Source organism: Drosophila suzukii, chromosome 2R (genome assembly GCF_043229965.1).
Source record: "Drosophila suzukii chromosome 2R, CBGP_Dsuzu_IsoJpt1.0, whole genome shotgun sequence".
Taxonomy (NCBI): Eukaryota; Metazoa; Arthropoda; class Insecta; order Diptera; family Drosophilidae; genus Drosophila; species Drosophila suzukii.
This window is the reverse complement of record NC_092081.1, coordinates 3,959,052-3,975,426: the sequence shown is the minus strand read 5'-3', so window position 1 is coordinate 3,975,426 and position 16,375 is coordinate 3,959,052. Positions and strand designations below refer to the sequence as shown.

At 43.3% G+C, this 16,375-nt stretch overlaps 5 protein-coding genes across 11 annotated transcripts; 2 read left to right on the top strand and 3 right to left on the bottom strand.

Moving 5' to 3' along the window:
• Positions 1-1,164: 1,164 nt before the first annotated feature.
• On the bottom strand, positions 1,165-3,803 carry sut3 (sugar transporter 3). 5 transcript variants are annotated; one of them, XM_070994951.1, is made up of 6 exons: positions 3,584-3,801; positions 2,787-3,533; positions 2,487-2,699; positions 1,746-1,842; positions 1,408-1,686; positions 1,165-1,342 (listed from the first exon to the last, which is right to left on the bottom strand). In XM_070994951.1, the coding sequence occupies exons 1-5, from the start codon at positions 3,698-3,700 to the stop codon at positions 1,433-1,435; spliced, it is 1,428 nt and encodes a 475-aa protein (XP_070851052.1). In that variant the 5' UTR covers positions 3,701-3,801; the 3' UTR covers positions 1,165-1,342; positions 1,408-1,432. The 5 variants fall into 5 exon arrangements, with proteins under 5 accessions (XP_070851052.1, XP_016943036.3, XP_016943035.3 ...); XM_017087547.4 differs by having other exon boundaries at positions 1,166-1,342; positions 1,740-1,842; positions 2,787-3,525; positions 3,584-3,774; XM_017087546.4 differs by having other exon boundaries at positions 1,168-1,342; positions 1,740-1,842; positions 3,584-3,797.
• Positions 3,804-4,167: 364 nt separating this feature from the next.
• On the bottom strand, positions 4,168-7,162 carry sut2 (sugar transporter 2). 2 transcript variants are annotated; one of them, XM_017087976.4, is made up of 5 exons: positions 6,810-7,162; positions 6,407-6,690; positions 4,930-5,530; positions 4,548-4,869; positions 4,168-4,474 (listed from the first exon to the last, which is right to left on the bottom strand). In XM_017087976.4, the coding sequence occupies exons 1-5, from the start codon at positions 6,882-6,884 to the stop codon at positions 4,221-4,223; spliced, it is 1,536 nt and encodes a 511-aa protein (XP_016943465.4). In that variant the 5' UTR covers positions 6,885-7,162; the 3' UTR covers positions 4,168-4,220. The 2 variants fall into 2 exon arrangements, with proteins under 2 accessions (XP_016943465.4, XP_016943466.3); XM_017087977.4 differs by having other exon boundaries at positions 6,816-7,162.
• Positions 7,163-7,444: 282 nt separating this feature from the next.
• On the bottom strand, positions 7,445-14,965 carry sut1 (sugar transporter 1). Of its 2 annotated transcripts, none has more exons than XM_017087974.4 (7): positions 14,817-14,965; positions 10,562-10,666; positions 10,337-10,497; positions 9,207-9,801; positions 8,935-9,147; positions 8,187-8,289; positions 7,445-7,934 (listed from the first exon to the last, which is right to left on the bottom strand). In XM_017087974.4, exons 1-7 carry the CDS (start codon positions 14,841-14,843, stop codon positions 7,681-7,683), a joined length of 1,458 nt encoding a protein of 485 aa, XP_016943463.3. In that variant the 5' UTR covers positions 14,844-14,965; the 3' UTR covers positions 7,445-7,680. The 2 variants fall into 2 exon arrangements, with proteins under 2 accessions (XP_016943463.3, XP_016943462.3); XM_017087973.4 differs by lacking the exon at positions 14,817-14,965 and adding an exon at positions 11,814-12,226.
• slv (sugar transporter SWEET1) lies at positions 13,059-14,803 on the top strand. Its single transcript, XM_017087979.4, has 5 exons — positions 13,059-13,231; positions 13,307-13,384; positions 13,956-14,185; positions 14,267-14,442; positions 14,513-14,803. Exons 1-5 carry the CDS (start codon positions 13,155-13,157, stop codon positions 14,630-14,632), a joined length of 681 nt encoding a protein of 226 aa, XP_016943468.1. The 5' UTR covers positions 13,059-13,154; the 3' UTR covers positions 14,633-14,803.
• Positions 14,966-15,429: 464 nt separating the features above from the next.
• Vps28 (vacuolar protein sorting 28) lies at positions 15,430-16,223 on the top strand. The gene has a single exon (XM_017087815.4). It carries the CDS (start codon positions 15,505-15,507, stop codon positions 16,135-16,137), a length of 633 nt encoding a protein of 210 aa, XP_016943304.1. The 5' UTR covers positions 15,430-15,504; the 3' UTR covers positions 16,138-16,223.
• Positions 16,224-16,375: the final 152 nt, after the last annotated feature.

Sequence of the window (16,375 nt, the reverse complement as noted above, 5' to 3'; positions counted from 1 at the left end):
AAGAAATTTCAAGACTGTCTGTTGCGAAGAATTTGTTTCCGATACTCAAAAAAGCCCTTAAACACTGTAGTACCATAATAATGTTTAAAAAACGTTTTCAAGCTAAGAACCCAAATTAGACTATCCAATATAAATGAAATATCAATTTAAAAAATGTCATTTCAGCATGAACCTTCCTAAACTATTTTGGCACTAAGATCTAAGATATGTCATAAATTTCAAGATTATAAAAATGTGTTCATGAACGTACAGAAAGATCTCGAACCTGATCGTGAATTTCCACGGTTAGCTGCTACTTTCTCTTGGACCTTAAGCCGTTTTCCATCAGCGGCGCCCATCCTTGGTTTCTTTTCTCCGGCAGATAGCGACAGGTCAGCAAGAATTGGTAACCACAGGACGCGTGGTTAAAATTAGAATGCCATATATATAATTACTAAATAATCGTATGTTATTCGTAGGTCCGGAAAAATTAGGTCCAAATCCGGTTTCTGGTGTTTAGTGGACACAAGATACTGTTATCCTTTACGTGTCGGCTCCAGCGGCAGCTGGGGAGCTGATCATTTGAACTGTAGGTAATAACTTGGGTAAATATATGTGGTTAACCTGAAAATGGGACTTATCCTTACATGATCGTGATAATCGGCTTGGATTAGACATTCGTCACAGTGCAATTGAACTAGGTTTCGTTATGGATAGTTTTGTGGGACAGCTCCAACGTGTAGTTTTATACATCTAAACCCTGAACCCTCTGGAGAATAGTGTAAGAATTGGGAGAGGTTTTTTCTTTAAATAATGAACTTTAATACTTGCTTATGGTGTAGGTGTTTGCAGGAAAATGCGGGTAATGGTGATCTGCAAATAGAGAAAATAGATATGCTCTTCTCCACACCACCTGGAGGTAGAGCATTAGGAGCGATTTTTTTATAGTCGTATCCCCAAAATGGCCTAATCGACTTTTCTTAATTTATAAATAAAATTCAGAAGCATTTCAAAAGTATTTCATGGAATTAAGTAGAAAACATATTAAATGTATTACATATGTATGCAACATTAGAATTAAAATACTAGGAACGAAAGCATCGGTTTGACTATCCATTTTTCATAATCCCTCGTTGACGACCTTAAGAACGATTACAATTTTATTTACAAGAAATTTAAAAGTTTCTGATTCGAAGAATTTGTTTCCGATACACAAAAAGCCGTTAAATGCTGCAGTAAAATAATAATGTTAAAAAAATGTTCAGGCTCAAAGCACAAAGTAGACTATCGCATGTAAATTAATTATCCATTTTAAAATTGACAATTCAGCATGAACCTTCCTGAACTATTTGGGCGCTAAGATCTAGGATATGTCATACGTTAAAGATTAGATTGATGCCATCAAGAGCGTACAGAAAGATCTCGAACCTGGTCGTGCACTTCCAGTTACCTCCTACTTTATCTTGGACCTGAAGCCGTTTTCCATCAGCGGCGCCACGTCCTTGAGTTCGCGGTTTCTTGTCTCCGGCAAATAGCGACAGGTGAGCAGGAATCCGTAAACACAGAACGCGGCGCAAATTAGGAAAGCATACGGTCCAATCACCGCATTCAGGATGGGAAACATCATGCCAAGCAGGAAGTTAGCGAACCAGTTAAAAAAACTTCCAAAAGCCATCGCCAAAGGGCGCGGCGCCGGCTCAAAGATCTCTGTGGAGTCGGAAAAAATAAGCAACAAGTTGGACATCGCGGTGGATTACAACCTGAACCAATGAAGTAAGGAATGGGCCCCAGACCCACGTTAAAAGCCAGGATATACAGCGACAGGAAGGCAATGCAGACGAATGAGAACTCTTTTATGGATAACTGTGGGTGAAAATAAACGATGTATGTTGAAGCCCCACACACAAAAAAATCGATTGGTAAAATTGACCAATATAGTATTAAACGGTCCCCAACCATAAAATTGTCAATTTTACTCAATCAATTTTAATGGTTGCTAAAAAAATGTAAAATAGACCCAACCCATTGAATTAGTGAATTCTTTTATAGTAAACATGTATATACTTATATAATTTTTATAAAATTCAAAGATACGTTACTGCAGCATGGTAATTTATAAGGGAAATCTAAAAGATAATTTTCAAATTGCCCTTTTTCAGCTACTGGCTGAAGTATGTTGAAGTTTTTAGAGGATATATGTTTAAAGTAAAGTCTTAACTTTTCAGCGTTTGGTAGTCTAGGGGTACGAGACGCTAGACCCAGTTCGGAATTGTATTTCGTGCATTTATTCAATCTTAGCTAACAGATGCCGGTGTGAGCGATTATTAAACCGATTATTTTATATAACAACTTGCTGGTGCAAGCCGGTAACAAATTTTTTTTTACCGTCAAAATAAAACATGAAAACTAATTCCCGTTGTACAATTATTTATAGTTACTAAACTATGTGCATTGGTCAATTTTACGAACGAAAATTTTATGTGTGCATGACAGAAATACAAGTTTACCATTAGTTTAAGGCCTACGACAAGCAGGGTCAAGAAGATGGCACTGAAGAGACACGACAGCATCATCATGAGGCGTCTGTTTACCCTCCTCATTATCAAGGGACCCACGAGGGCCACTACAAAGTTCAGGAATCCCAAGGCGAAGTTAAGCCACAAAGACACCGCTAAAGTGAATCCGGATTGGGTGAAAATGTCCACGGAGTAAAACCAAATCTAGCAATGGAGAAGAGGGTAGAGAACAACTCTAGTTACTGGTCAGTTATCCATGGTTAAACATTTGTTATGTTTAGGACTACCAACCGCATTTATGCCACTCATCTGCTGGACGAAGTGAAAGGAGCTCACGATAATCAGAGGCATCTTGAGCTTGCTGTTGCAGAGCACTTCCTTCATGGTGATCTTTTGACCCTCTGCCTCTGAGGTGACCTCGAACTCGGCCATCTCCGCGTTTACTCGTGCCTCATCCCTCCGCAGACGCATCAACGCAACCCTGGCCTTCTCCCTCCTGCCCTGGGACATCAGGAAGCGGGGACTCTCAGGGAACCAAAAGATGGGCGCTAGTCCGATTATCACGAATATCCCGGAACCAGCAAGGGCGTAGGGCCATAATTTCTCTGTGCCCAGAACAAAATTAAAGCTTATGACTTGACCCAAAACGATGCCTCCGGTGATCCCGATGCAGGTAAACACACCCACACTGCCACTTAGCTCCGCCGGAGCCAGCTCAACAAGATACATGGGCTGCGTCGCGTAGATTAGAGCGGCAGCCAGTCCTCCGATCAGTCGACCCAGCAAAAGCATTTCAATTGAGTTTGCCATCCGGCAGAATAGCTGACAGATGCAGGATACCAGAATCAGCATCCCACTGAGGACCAATATGCCTCGACGGCCCAGTCGGGCACTGAAGATGGGGGCGAATGGAGCGCCGAGCATGCCGCCGATCAGGAATATGGAGACCACGGCCGACATCATTATCGTCACCTGGGACTCGCCCAGCCGCGATGAATACCGGGTTAGAGCCGATTCCATTATCCACGACCTAATGAACTGGAGGTGCTCTTCAGTTGGGGCTATAGCTAAAATTCCGTGTGACCCACCGTAGATGGAGCATTAACCACGGCGAACGCATAGCCGATGGGGATGACGGTGCCCACGGTGATGCACACACAGATGAACATCAGCAAGGTCGTCCAGCCCTGCTTCCCCTCGGCCATACCAAAATTTAAGGTAGTGTTCTTTGATCTAAAGCTATGTATTCATATTATTTCCTAATGATTTAATCGAAATACTGACATTTGGCGACAGTCATCTCTATAATTTGTATAGCATTCTTTAGTGCTGTTAATTTTAGTGGGTGGATTTCGGGAGCTAGATAATATCTAACTTATTGGTATCCATTTTTAACATTTTTAAAATCTTTAATCCTTTATTGTATTTATAAAAAAACAGTAAGAAACGGTAAATCAGACAACAAATATATGAAAGCTTAAAAATAGCTCTGGGTCACCGATTAGTAATCTTAGGTCCTTATGTTCCCATTTAATGTGCACCAGAAATAACTCTGTTTTTTCTTAAGTCCAGTGAAATAATAACCCGGGCTTGACTTGTTCATCAATAGTTAGCTAACTAAATTAAGTTCCATTAAATTTTCTCACTAATGAATTGAAACCAAGTCCAAAAGTTTCTTTGAAAGTTCAGCTCGTTTTATTCTCTACGAATGGGTAATGTGACACATTAGTTCCGCTTCGAGGCGAGGCCATTGCTCATCAGCGGCTTGACGTCCTTGGGCTCCCGACCACGTGTCTCCGGCAGGTAGCGCCAGGTGAGAAGCAGGCAGTAGATGCACACGCACATGCAGGGGATGAAGGCAAAGGAGCTCCAGACACTCTGGAGCAGGGGAAAGCACATGCCCACGAGGAAGTTGCCGATCCACGAGAACAGACTGCCCATCGACATGGCCACAGGGCGAGGGGAGTCCTCAAGAAGCTCTGTGTTCATAAGGTAAAACATAATGTAGATTTATATAGTAATTTGGTCTTAGTTTTGGTAAGGTATACCAACCTGAGCCAATAAAGTACGCAATGGGACCCAGACCCAGCTGGAAGCCCAGAATGAAAGTAAGGATGAAGGCGGCACAGAAGTAGATGAGGATCGTGCTGCCGGATTTCTCCAGAAAGAAGAGTCCCAGGGACATGGCCAACAAAGCGAGAGCACAAGTGGAGCAGGAAATCATCATCAAAGGGCGACGCGAAAACCTGTGGATGAGAAGTGGTCCCAGGAGAGACGTACCCAAATTAAAGATCCCAATTCCCAGGTTCAACCAAGTGGCTGCTCCTTCTGAGAAGCCCGCATTCGTCAGAATAGAGAGCGAGTAAAAAAATATCTGCAAAGGGAATCTGATATTATAATGAAATTTTAAATATAATATATTTAATAAACTCACGGCATTGATGCCACTTAACTGCTGGGAAGCTTGGAAGGAGCAGACCAGCAGAAGTGGAAGCCACAGTTCCCTGTCACCCAGCACCGAGCACAAGGAACTAGGTTCGGAGCTAGTCTTGGCCTCCAGGGTGGCCTTCATCTCGGCCAGTTCCTGCCGCACTTCCTCCTCCGCGTTCTTTCCACGCAAACGGAGCAGAGCTTGCTCACTGGCCGCGGAATCCCGCTTGTGCAGGTAGAGCCATCGAGGGCTCTCTGGAAACCACCAAAGGAGCAGCAGTGATGCCATCACCAAGAGGCTGTAGGAGCTTAGAGCATACGGCCACAAGCGTTCGTTGCCCAGCAAGTGGGAGAGAGTGAACACCTGGGCGAGGAGGATTCCCCCTGTTACACCGATGCAGGTGAACACTCCGACGCTGCCGCTGAGCTCTGAGGGAGCGGACTCCAGCAGATACATGGGTTGAGCGGTAAAGATCAGGGCGGAGGCGATGCCGCCCAGGAAGCGGCCGGTCATCAACATTTCCAGTGATTTGGCCGCACGGCACCAGGTGAAAAGGATGCCGGAGATCACGAAGAGCACCCCGCTGATGAGCAAGCAACCCTTGCTGGAAGTAAAAGAGGAGGTTAATCTTCTATATCTTTCATGACTAGCCTAAGACATTTCTTGAATACATATTTTTTAACATAGGTATCTTCTAAAGAACCAATTTTTATACCCGTTACTCATAGACAAAAGGGTATACTAGATTCGTCGGAAAGTATGTAACAGGCAGAAGGAAGCGTTTCCGACCCCATAAAGTATATATATTTTTGATCAGGATCACTAGCCGAGTCGATCTAGCCATGTCCGTCTGTCCGTATGTCCGTCTGTCTGTCCGGATGAACGCTGAGATCTCGGAAACTATAAGAGCTAGGCTAGATTTGGCGTGCAGATTCCTGAGCTTCTTACGCAGCGCAAGTTTGTTTCAGCAGAGTGCCACGCCCACTCTAACGCCCACAAACCGCCCAAAGCTGTGGCTTCTACAGCTTTTATGCTAGAATAAAAATTGTAACTGAAATGTATTGTTCTCATCAATACCTATCGATTGACTTAAAAAAAGTTTGCCACGCCCACTTTAACGCCCACAAACCGCCCAAACATGTGACGCAGACAATTTTCATGCTAGATAAAAAATGTTAGCTGAAATGTATTGGTCTCGTCAATACCTATCGATTGATCCAAAAATAAATTCGCCACGCCCACTCTAACGCCCATAACGCTTAAATCTGTCTACCGCCGGTAGGTGGCGCATTTTAATCTCGCTTTGCTGCTTGCATATCTCCATTAAGCTGAGTAACGGGTATCTGATAATCGAGGTACTCGAAAATAAAGTGCAAAACGACTTGAACTATTCCCAATTTCAAATCTTGAATGCCGATAAGCATATGCAAATATTAAAACAAATTTTGGTTATATTTTTGGTCACTGAAAAACCCCTTACCGGCCATATTTGTCGCTGAGCAGAGCGCTGAAGCAGGATCCGCAGATGCCTCCAATCAGGTAGATGGACACAATGCTCGTCCATAGGATGTCCAGCTGGCCTGCGGTGACGATGGTGTCGTATTCGGTCGCAAGGATGTCCTGGCACCATTTCTTGATGATCTCCGCCGGCGAATTGAGGACCCCGAAGAAGTAGCCCACCGGAACCGTGGTCCCCAGCGTTACGGTTAGACAGATGAGCAGCAGGAGCGGTGTCCAGCCGTTGACCCTGGGCGGGGTCACATGCTGCAAGGAGAGCAACGAGATTCACGTGATTAGCACTCTAAGCTGCCGAAAACGAAAGACTTAAGCAACAAACTCGTCCCGGATGAGGAAGAAAGCGTTTAGAAGAGTTCGGGAATCACCATTACAACAACCATGGCGATGGAGCTATGGAGCAATGCTGGCACGCCGAGAGCTAAACCGAAAATGAATCGCATCCGGAAGCTCACTCAGTGCCGTTCGACAGCTCGTTGAGTCATCCGGCCCGCTTGTATATCAATCACATAAACACATCTTCACTTTGCTTACTCCGGACTGGGAATACGTTTACAGCACATAACCCAGCCATAGATAAATTCAGCCTTTTTGTCTTACGAGCACTTGTTTTCTTATCATTGAAACGGGAGCGTTTGTTTGCTCTAACTACTACCCGGGAAAGTAGGTCAATACTTAAATGCTCTTTCGAATTCGATCCGAGGACCCCCGCTCTTGAAACAAAAGCTTTTATTAACCGACACTTAGGCATAGACAACAGGCAGATCAGGCTATATTTAAATCTATTTTTAAAGAAGCTTACATTAGTTTGGCAAAACTCTGGCCGTTATTCACCCAACCCGACGCCGTGGAAGGGCATCCAGAGATGGTTCCGCGGCGCTTTCTGTTCAACAATAAATCTAATTAACAGAGTATTACTTTGCGCTCCGTCCCAAGGCATTTTAATTGAACTTGTGCAGTGATAAGGGGACGGAGCGCTTAAAGCTTTCTTACAGGGTGACTCTTAAAGTTAGATCCATTCTCGCATTTATTGGTTGGTACAAAAGAACTTACAGACTATTAGTTAGAGCAATTCGCCCCTGAACAATGTGGATTTCGGCTTATTGTCGGCTCTTACGAAAGGCACACGACTTGGGCGAATCATTGAGTAGCCCACTGTGCCAATAGGAGTTAAAACGTATTACCCCTTATTACCGGCTACTTAAGACTAATGGCAAGACGAGCCCACTGGGCTAGGTCTCATTTGACCTTGGAGCGGAAGCACTTCGACACGAGTGGCGCCACCTCCGAGGGATCGCGTCCCCTCGTTTCCGGCAGATAGAATTTCGTCAGCAGGAAGAGCAGCACACAGGTAATGGAGAAGGGCAGGAAGACAAAGGCGCCCCACGCGTTCTGCAGCAGCGGGAACGAGATGCCAATTATGAAATTGCACGTCCACGAGGCCAGGCTGCCCATCGACATGGCCACGGAGCGGGGAGCCACCTCGAACAGTTCTGCAAATTGGAGAGCACAAATCGAATCAGTTATAGGTCTAAATATAACTCGTCCATCCAATTATAGAGTCAGTGTGTCTGGGAACGTCCCTGATGGCCGTAAACAAATGTGCTGTGAGCCATTGAACCCCGTTTGATTCCGATTTCGCCTCAATTGCAGAGCCACTTCTTCGAAACACGAGGCAGCTGCCCAGTCACGATTAATGGAGCTATTGGAATGCGCACAAACAATGGAGTCACGCGACAAATTACCTGAGCCAATGAAGTAGGGAATGGGACCCAGTCCGAATTGGTAGAAGAATATGTAGCCCATGATGCAGACGATGCAAGCGATCGCAAACCAGCTTACTTGGTCCTGAAAAAAACATTTAAATAAAATTAAAGACAGATGGGCAACACAATTTTAAAATATTGAAATGTCTAGATTAGGCAATTCAATTCAACAAAAATGGTTTAAGGAAATTCTTCAAACTTCTATATTAATATAAAGCAACATACACAACATAAACTTTAAAAAAACAAGAAATGAAGATTTCGGCAAGACGAAGTTGATAAACCCTTGTCCCTTAAACCATATCAGCATTTAAAATCATACTTAGGAATATTACAGAAACCGTATATTCGGGAGACTTGTTTATAAATAGTCAGCTGTATGATGATTTGAAAAATATTTGGAATTCGAAAATTTTAACATAAGAGACTATGATCAAAATCAACTACCACTTCAATGAGATCTATAGAAGAAAGTTGTCCTACATGCAATGGAAAGAAGACTTTTTGAGAAAGTTTTACTCCGATACCTTTCAATCTGATAAATTAGTTTGCGTAGAAACGGATAGCCGGACATGCGTCCCTGCATTGCAAACTTCTGACTGTAATCGTAATACCCTCTGCAAGGGTGCGAGAAAGGATATGATATAATACCCAACCAAGCAGAGCTTGCTTTGTGACTTAGTCTTAGTTTCTCTTCAGAAAGATCGCTGTGTGTAAACAAACTCACAATATAGAACAAAACAAAGGCAATGGTGAACAGGAAGATTGAGCACAGGGCGCAGGAGAACATCATCAGGGTTCGCCTGTTGCAGGTGGCCATCAGCCAGGGTCCCAGGAGAGAGACACACAGATTCAGGCAGCCAGCACCCAAATTGGCCCACTGAGCATTCACCTCGGACAGTCCTGCCTTCTCGAATATGCTGACCGAGTAGTAAAATATCTGAAACGGCAATTGCCTATTAAACAGACTCGTAAAGTAGGGACTGGCCCACAACTCACCGCATTAATACCCGACAATTGCTGACCGCCGTGGAAGCAGCAGACAATGATTAAAGGCAATGTCAGGCGAGGATCGCGTAGCACATCGCAGAAGCTGCTGGTCTGGACCTTGGCATTGGCTTCCGCCTCCATCTCGGCCATCTCCTGACCTATACGCTCATCCGCATCCTTGCCACGCAGACGTTGAAGCTCCCGCTTGGCAGCCGCACGATTTCCCTTGACGATGTAGAGAAACTTGGGGCTCTCGGGAAACAGGTACGATGGCAGGTAGCAGACCAGGATCAAAACCATGTAGGCGGACAACGCGTAGTGCCAGAGGTCCTCGGTGCCGAAGACATCTGCCAGACTGCACACCTGCCCCACGACCACGCCCCCAGTCACGCCCACGGCGATGAAGACGCCTAGAGTTCCGCGGAGAGCCAAGGGAGCCACCTCGGATAGGTACATGGGCAGGGTGGCGGTCACGAGGCCGGAAGCCAGGCCCACAATAAACCTGCCGATCACCAGCATCTCCACTGAGCTGGCTGCTCGGCAGAAGAAGAACAGCACCGCTCCCACGGTGAACAGGGCGCCGCAGATGAGAAAGCATGCTTTTCTGGAAAAGATAGGAAGATTAGTTATTTATTACTTAGAGGCTGGTATGAGTTATTTATAAAGATTCACAGAAAATTCTCACATATTAAAATACTTTTAAATTATGGCTAGATACTTTTAATTTTTTTATTATTATTATTATTTTATTTCCAAAAATGAACCCTTTTAGTTAGAACTTTTAATTATATTATATATAATTATATTTAACAAAAACAAAAAAGCATAATTTAAAAAACCGTTTTTTCAAAACTAAAATTTAAAAATGAATTGCGAATATTTTTGATACTACAATAATAATAAACTCAACGATTTTTTCCTTCTTAGTTAATTTAAATATTGACTTTAATTCTTAAATGAGTCCGTCAACCAAAATGTAAACTTGTTGTATAGTGTCCACGTTTTTAAAAGCCTTACTGTAATTGTTAGGGCATAATACCGGCCACTTCTGAGTGGTTTGTATTGATATGGGAATTAGTTGGCGGATTATGGCTACTTGAGAAAAATCCAAGGGGCTTATCTGGTTGATTAATAGCTACCTGCCGAATTTATTGGCTGCTCCAGCCCCGCCCAGCGAACCGATGGCGCCTCCGACCAGGAACACAGAAACCACGCACGACCACAGGAGATCCAGACCGTCCGGACTGAGGTTACTGCCATAGGTCTCGTATACGGTCTGGTTACACCAAACTTTCATGAGCTGTAAAGATAGTAGTTTGGTGACTTTGTTCCGTTGGCCCACTAACAGGCTGGGGATATCTCACCTTGGAGGGGGCGTTGATAACGCCAATGCAGTAGCCGGTGGACACAGCGCCGCCAAAGGTGGTTGCCAGGGCCACCAACAGCAGGAGTTTGCCCCATCGTGGTTTCTGAAAGTATTCAAGCAACTATTGTTATTCTGCAAAATTATGACTTTGCTGACTGATTGCGATTTAGTGCGTCATTGTGCGAGGTCTTTTCAAGATTGAACTTGGCTTATCACAACTTTCTGATTAATTCCCGCTTACAGATTAGGACCTGTATAATTGGCGCTAATTATGGCTAAACTTGACCCAAGGGCAAAACTTTCCATTTCTCAGCAGGAGCATTTGGGATCAGCTGCGATTAAACGGAATGCTATTTATGGGTAGAGTGTTCTAATTGAATCAACGTCCGCAGGCGGTGTCTCTTTATAACTGATAAGAAATGACTGGGAACTCAGCTGATTATACACACTGGGAGATCGGTTTGTTTGCCAAAATAAAATCGCAGTTGATTAAGTACTCGTAAACAGTATAGGTCAAAGTTACAGTATATATGTATACAAACTCATCACGTTTACGTTTTATGTTAGATGCTCAGAAATATTAATTTTGCTAAGTTTTTCTTGATCTCTGACACTATAAAAACATTTAAGTAAAACTAAAAATGTCTAGTATTCGAAATTAGAAGGAACTAAGATCTTATGACTAAAACATTTTATATATTTTGTTTTATTTATTATTCAAAATCTTTGTCAGGTTTGTACTTTTGAGTATCTAGACATTGATAGCAATTAGTAACCCCACAATAGCTCCTAAAATATTTTATTTAAAAAAGTAATAGTTTTTGAACTTCTATAATTTTGACCGCCACTGTTCCTAAGTATATAACTCATTGTCAACATAGCTTCCACTGTATATGAATCAACCATATGCTAATACGTTGTTTATATATGAGCGTGTATATAAAATTATATTCGTCTTTGAAAACCACAATGAAAGAAAATAAAATGTATAGAAGAGCGGAAGTCAAGTAAATTTACACACAAAAGTTCGGAAAAAGAGTACAAAATATTAAAAATAAAATGCGTAAGATAAAAGAAATGAAAACAGCATCCGGGGAGAGAGAGCAAAACAAGGTCATCCATCGAGAGAAAACAAAGAAAACGTGCATGTGCAGATAGAACAGAGTCGAAAGAACGACAACAACATTGGTGGTAGGTAGCTCGGCGATCTTCCCGCTCTCTCACCTGAAGTATTGCATCTGGATTCTCACCTGGTTGGTTTCCGTCTGAGCCGTGAGAAGTTCGACTCTTGTGGGCTGTGGGTACAATTGCTGGGCCTCCGTCTGGTAAGTTTTGCTGGCCATAGCTATGGACTTTGCCTGGTAATCACCACTTTTGAAGGGAACACTTCTTAAGGCACTCGGAACAAACGCGTGCGGTGTGTGCGTGTTAACACAGTGAAAACAATTGTTAACAAGTGGCGGTAAGGTAAGGTAATCGGTTTTCGAATCAGTGTTGTGTAACGGGCAACGTATCTAGATTCCTATTCCCGATCCCAACAGTTTGGAATACCAAGTACCAATTACAATTGTTTGTAAACGGCGCACCGCCAGCAGTGCACGCGGGATCGAATCGGAGCGTTATGTTATGGCAGCGTTGGAGTCGGGAGCGCGACTAAACGCCAGCTGAGCGTCGTGGTTGGTGGAGAAAAAGCTTTTGCCAAGAACGAACAACAACCACAACAAAGTTCTGATTGCCGGCCACAGATAATACCAAACAACAAGGACAAGCCGAAGACATCATACCCTTGGAAACAACTCATGGTGACCCCGATCAATAAGTATTTAGATTTGCAAAGTGGTGGAACAGACTTGTACTCTGCCAACAGAATATCATAAAGATGGTACAGTTTTTCAAAAAGGTAAATATGGATATACCTTTAATTTACACATTTGCTTTTTTTTGTATTTAACTAATAATACTTGAACATCTTTAGAATATTTAATGGGTTAGTCTATTTGTATTACTCTTTGCAAGGGTAGAAAAGCTTTTTCCCATATTGTTGCCAGAGTTTTATCGAAAACTAAGAATTGGTAGAGGGAATAATAGCATCAAAAAAAAAATCACTCCACAAACTAAGACAATAAACCTGGGGGAAGGGAAAATTAGATGTATTTACAATTTACGCCTGACAAATTTAACTATCCTCAAAATCTGGCATCACTTGCTTATGAATGTTTTTAAAACCACGCGCGTGGTTAAACGTGTTATCGATAGCACGATGGGTCATAAAGTGTCTACCATGACTACAAGCTGAAATTTTTTTATTTTGTCACAGCCTTTTCCGGTGTTTAACATTTCTTATAAGAATGCAACATTAACTAAAATATTTCATATAAATACAGGTATTTAATTAATAAATATACAAATAATCTTTTTTTCTTGTTCGTGCTGTGACGAAAAACTTGGACACAATGCCATCACTAGTCGAAAGTGCCATCTCTACGTCCTCCCGACCAGCTGTTCAATTTTTTGTTGACGTTGTATTTGGAAGCGTAGCGTCTCTTACCACCGTTTAAATTTAGCATAAGTTATTAAGGAGATCGATCGCTATGTCGGCGGTGGCCTACGACTCCCTGCTGTCAACGACGGCGGTGATCAGCACCGTCTTCCAGTTCCTCTCCGGCGCGTAAGTTGTCGAACTCCCGAAAATGTTGGAACCGACATTATCCAAAGTAACTACAAATGTTTGCTTTACTTGCAGCATGATATGCCGAAAGTACATACAGAAGAAAAGCACGGGTGACTCTTCCGGAGTTCCCTTCATATGCGGCTTCTTATCGTGAGTAGAAAGAAACTGCCAAGTCGGCACTATTGAGATAAATTCGAATTGGTCGCGGTTGTCGAGACGATTTGGTTGGGGCTTTATGGGGTAAGCCATATAAAAAGGCGAAGGTTTGTCAAAAAATAAGAAATGGTGAAAGCTCGTTACACATATTATTTGCCTATTTATAATTTGATAACGAGCTCATCAATAATCAATTTTGATCTTAAGTAAATCCTTTATATTTAAGTTTCATTTAAAACCTCCCAGATTCAGATTCCAAAACCATTAAATAAATTATTAGAAATAGCACCGCAACTATAACGAATACTTTAAAATTAATACAGTATCAGTGCTAGATATAAAAAAGTAGGTCTCAAACCTATAAACGTTCGGAAACAGAAAGCTGAAAATCGAATTTTAAAATTGTAACTAACCAGAAAGTTCCCAGAAATAGACAGCAAGCATAGTTAATCCCTGCACCACCTTAATATTCTCAGTAATTGTGGGAATTTTGACTGCCTGGTTGGCAATTTACCCTTGCTTTTTTCGATTACAATATTAAATGAACTGAACTTTATTTGAACAGGTGCAGCTTTTGGTTGCGCTATGGAGTACTAACCAACGAGCAGAGCGTTGTGCTAGTCAACATCATTGGGTCGACTCTTTTTCTGGTCTACACGCTGATATACTATGTGTTCACCGTCAACAAACGTGCCTGTGTCAAGCAGTTCGGATTCTCTTTGACCGTACTGGTTGTGGTCATTATTTTCACCAATCGGCTGGAAGATCAGCGCGATCGAATGATACACGTCACAGGTATGAGCACGTCTCTCAAGCTATTTAACCAAAGTCAGGTTTGCAACCTTCCGAACTATATATATTTTGATATATTTTCAGGAATCGTCTGCTGCATCGTGACCGTGTGTTTCTTCGCCGCCCCGCTGGCTAGTTTGCTGCATGTGATACGGGCGAAGAACTCGGAGAGCCTGCCCCTGCCCCTGATAGCCACGTCCTTTTTGGTCAGTCTGCAGTGGCTAATCTACGGCATACTGATATCGGACTCGTTCATCCAGGTGACCCACTTCCCACCGCTGGCCAAACAGCGAATTACTGACGGTGGCAATTGTTTACTTTGCTTTTCAGATACCCAACTTTCTGGGCTGCATACTGTCGCTGCTGCAGTTGGGCCTTTTTGTCCTGTACCCGCCGCGTAGTTACTCCGGCCATGGCTACAAGCTGGTCGAACAGGCGGTGCCGTTTTAGGCAACTGATTGGTCACAGCCACGCATTTCGCTTTGGCATCCGAGCGTTTCGCATACAGGATTTATATTTTAGATTGCTTAGACGCCAAGCTTATTTACTATAGACATACGTAATAGTAAGCCTTCATTTATTGTAAAATATTTATTAAACCCGGAAGATTTGCCTCGAGAATGCTGCTACTTACGTTGCCTTGCTGTTCGGCGGCGCCCATTTAGTTGTATGCTCTGGAATCTGTATGTTAGATGAGGGTATACACAGAAAATTATTTAGTAGCCGAAACACTTGTTAATTAGATCTGATCGCGGATAAACACAAAGCTCCGATTTCGTTTCGGCGAGGTCTGAACAGATTGCGAGCGGATTGCTGACTGGGAGTAATAATATGTGAACCCAATGCACTTTGCTGGGCTGCGGTCAATGGTATCGATAAGCTGATATGCTGATATTCCGGGCCATAAACTGGTAAATTAAGCGACCGTTGATTTAATGAAAGTGGTCGATGGCTGGGGGTCGGGGTGTAATCAATGAAAACACCTTGTCTAAATTCAATAATAGTCCTTATCGGAATGCGTGGAATTAACCAGTAAACATGCACCAGATAAAGCGGTAATCTTTATTTGTTCACCAAAAAACTTCCAGCATCGATAAGATGTTTTTAGGGGGCGGAACTGATTATCAGAATCATAAATATTTTGTTTAACGAAATTCAATTTCAAACTGGACAGACGGTTAGCGAATTAGTGTTTACCAACACTGGCTTGCGGGTTGAACTCGTGGTATTTTCCCTGCACTGCCACACTGCTAAGTCTTGCGTTTTGTTTTGTGAATCATTGTTTTTCCTTTAGACCATATAGCATTTGACCCAAAATCAGGATGCAGGATCAGAGTCCCGAGCTGTACGAGGAGGTGAAGCTATTCCGCAACGCCCGCGAACGCGAGAGGTACGACAACATGGCCGATCTGTACGCAATCATCAACACCATCCAGCAGCTGGAGAAGGCCTACATACGCGATTGCATTACGCCGCAGGAATACACGGCCGCCTGCTCCAAGTACCTGGTGCAGTACAAGGTGGCGTTCAAGCAGGTGCAGTGCGACGAGTTTCCCTCTGTGGAGACGTTCGTCAAGAAGTTCCGGCTGGACTGCCCGGCGGCGCTGGAGCGGATTCGCGAGGACCGACCCATCACCATACGCGACGACAAGGGCAACACCTCCAAGTGCATCGCCGAGATCGTATCGCTGTTCATCACCATCATGGACAAGTTGCGCCTGCAGATCAACACAATGGACGCCCTGCAGCCCGACGTTAAGGACCTTGCGGACAACATGAACCGCCTATCCCTCATACCGGAGGACTTCGATGCCAAGCTGAAGGTGGAGAAGTGGCTGGGCAGCCTGAACGAGATGCAAGCCTCCGACGAACTGAGCGAGGGCCAGGTTCGTCAGTTCCTCTTCGACCTGGAGTCGGCGTACGCGGACTTTAACAAGCTTCTGCACAGCCAGTAGCGGCCCCTTTCTCATTGTTTACATGTATCTTTAAATCTAAATAGCATATTCACTATTAAACAAGTTTTATATATACCTTAACCAAAGGCATGCATTTTGCTTAAAAGAGAATTAACCTTCTAAACCAATTCCTATATGTTTAATGTAATCTCTATAGGTGTTTTCTGCGTAATCAATCAAAGTCTATATTTCAGGCCAGGCAAACATAAAATGTATCCTTTGTATTCTATATTTAACA

Coding starts and splice junctions, on each gene's coding strand:
- sut3 (XM_017087546.4), bottom strand. CDS start 3,700: ATGGCCGAGGGGAAGCAGGGCTGGACGACCTTGCTGATGTTCATCTGT. Junction 1,843..2,486: donor TCGTAGGCCTTAAACTAATG/GTAAACTTGTAT, acceptor TTTCACCCACAG/TTATCCATAAAAGAGTTCTC. Junction 1,687..1,739: donor TCCTTACTTCATTGGTTCAG/GTTGTAATCCAC, acceptor CCGACTCCACAG/AGATCTTTGAGCCGGCGCCG.
- sut2 (XM_017087976.4), bottom strand. CDS start 6,884: ATGCGATTCATTTTCGGTTTAGCTCTCGGCGTGCCAGCATTGCTCCAT. Junction 5,531..6,406: donor CTCAGCGACAAATATGGCCG/GTAAGGGGTTTT, acceptor TTTTACTTCCAG/CAAGGGTTGCTTGCTCATCA. Junction 4,870..4,929: donor AGTTAAGTGGCATCAATGCC/GTGAGTTTATTA, acceptor TTCCCTTTGCAG/ATATTTTTTTACTCGCTCTC.
- sut1 (XM_017087973.4), bottom strand. CDS start 11,906: ATGGCCAGCAAAACTTACCAGACGGAGGCCCAGCAATTGTACCCACAG. Junction 10,498..10,561: donor TTATCAACGCCCCCTCCAAG/GTGAGATATCCC, acceptor CTATCTTTACAG/CTCATGAAAGTTTGGTGTAA. Junction 7,935..8,186: donor TCCCTACTTCATTGGCTCAG/GTAATTTGTCGC, acceptor TCCAATTTGCAG/AACTGTTCGAGGTGGCTCCC.
- slv (XM_017087979.4), top strand. CDS start 13,155: ATGTCGGCGGTGGCCTACGACTCCCTGCTGTCAACGACGGCGGTGATC. Junction 13,232..13,306: donor TTCCAGTTCCTCTCCGGCGC/GTAAGTTGTCGA, acceptor CTTTACTTGCAG/CATGATATGCCGAAAGTACA. Junction 14,443..14,512: donor TATCGGACTCGTTCATCCAG/GTGACCCACTTC, acceptor TTTGCTTTTCAG/ATACCCAACTTTCTGGGCTG.
- Vps28 (XM_017087815.4), top strand. CDS start 15,505: ATGCAGGATCAGAGTCCCGAGCTGTACGAGGAGGTGAAGCTATTCCGC.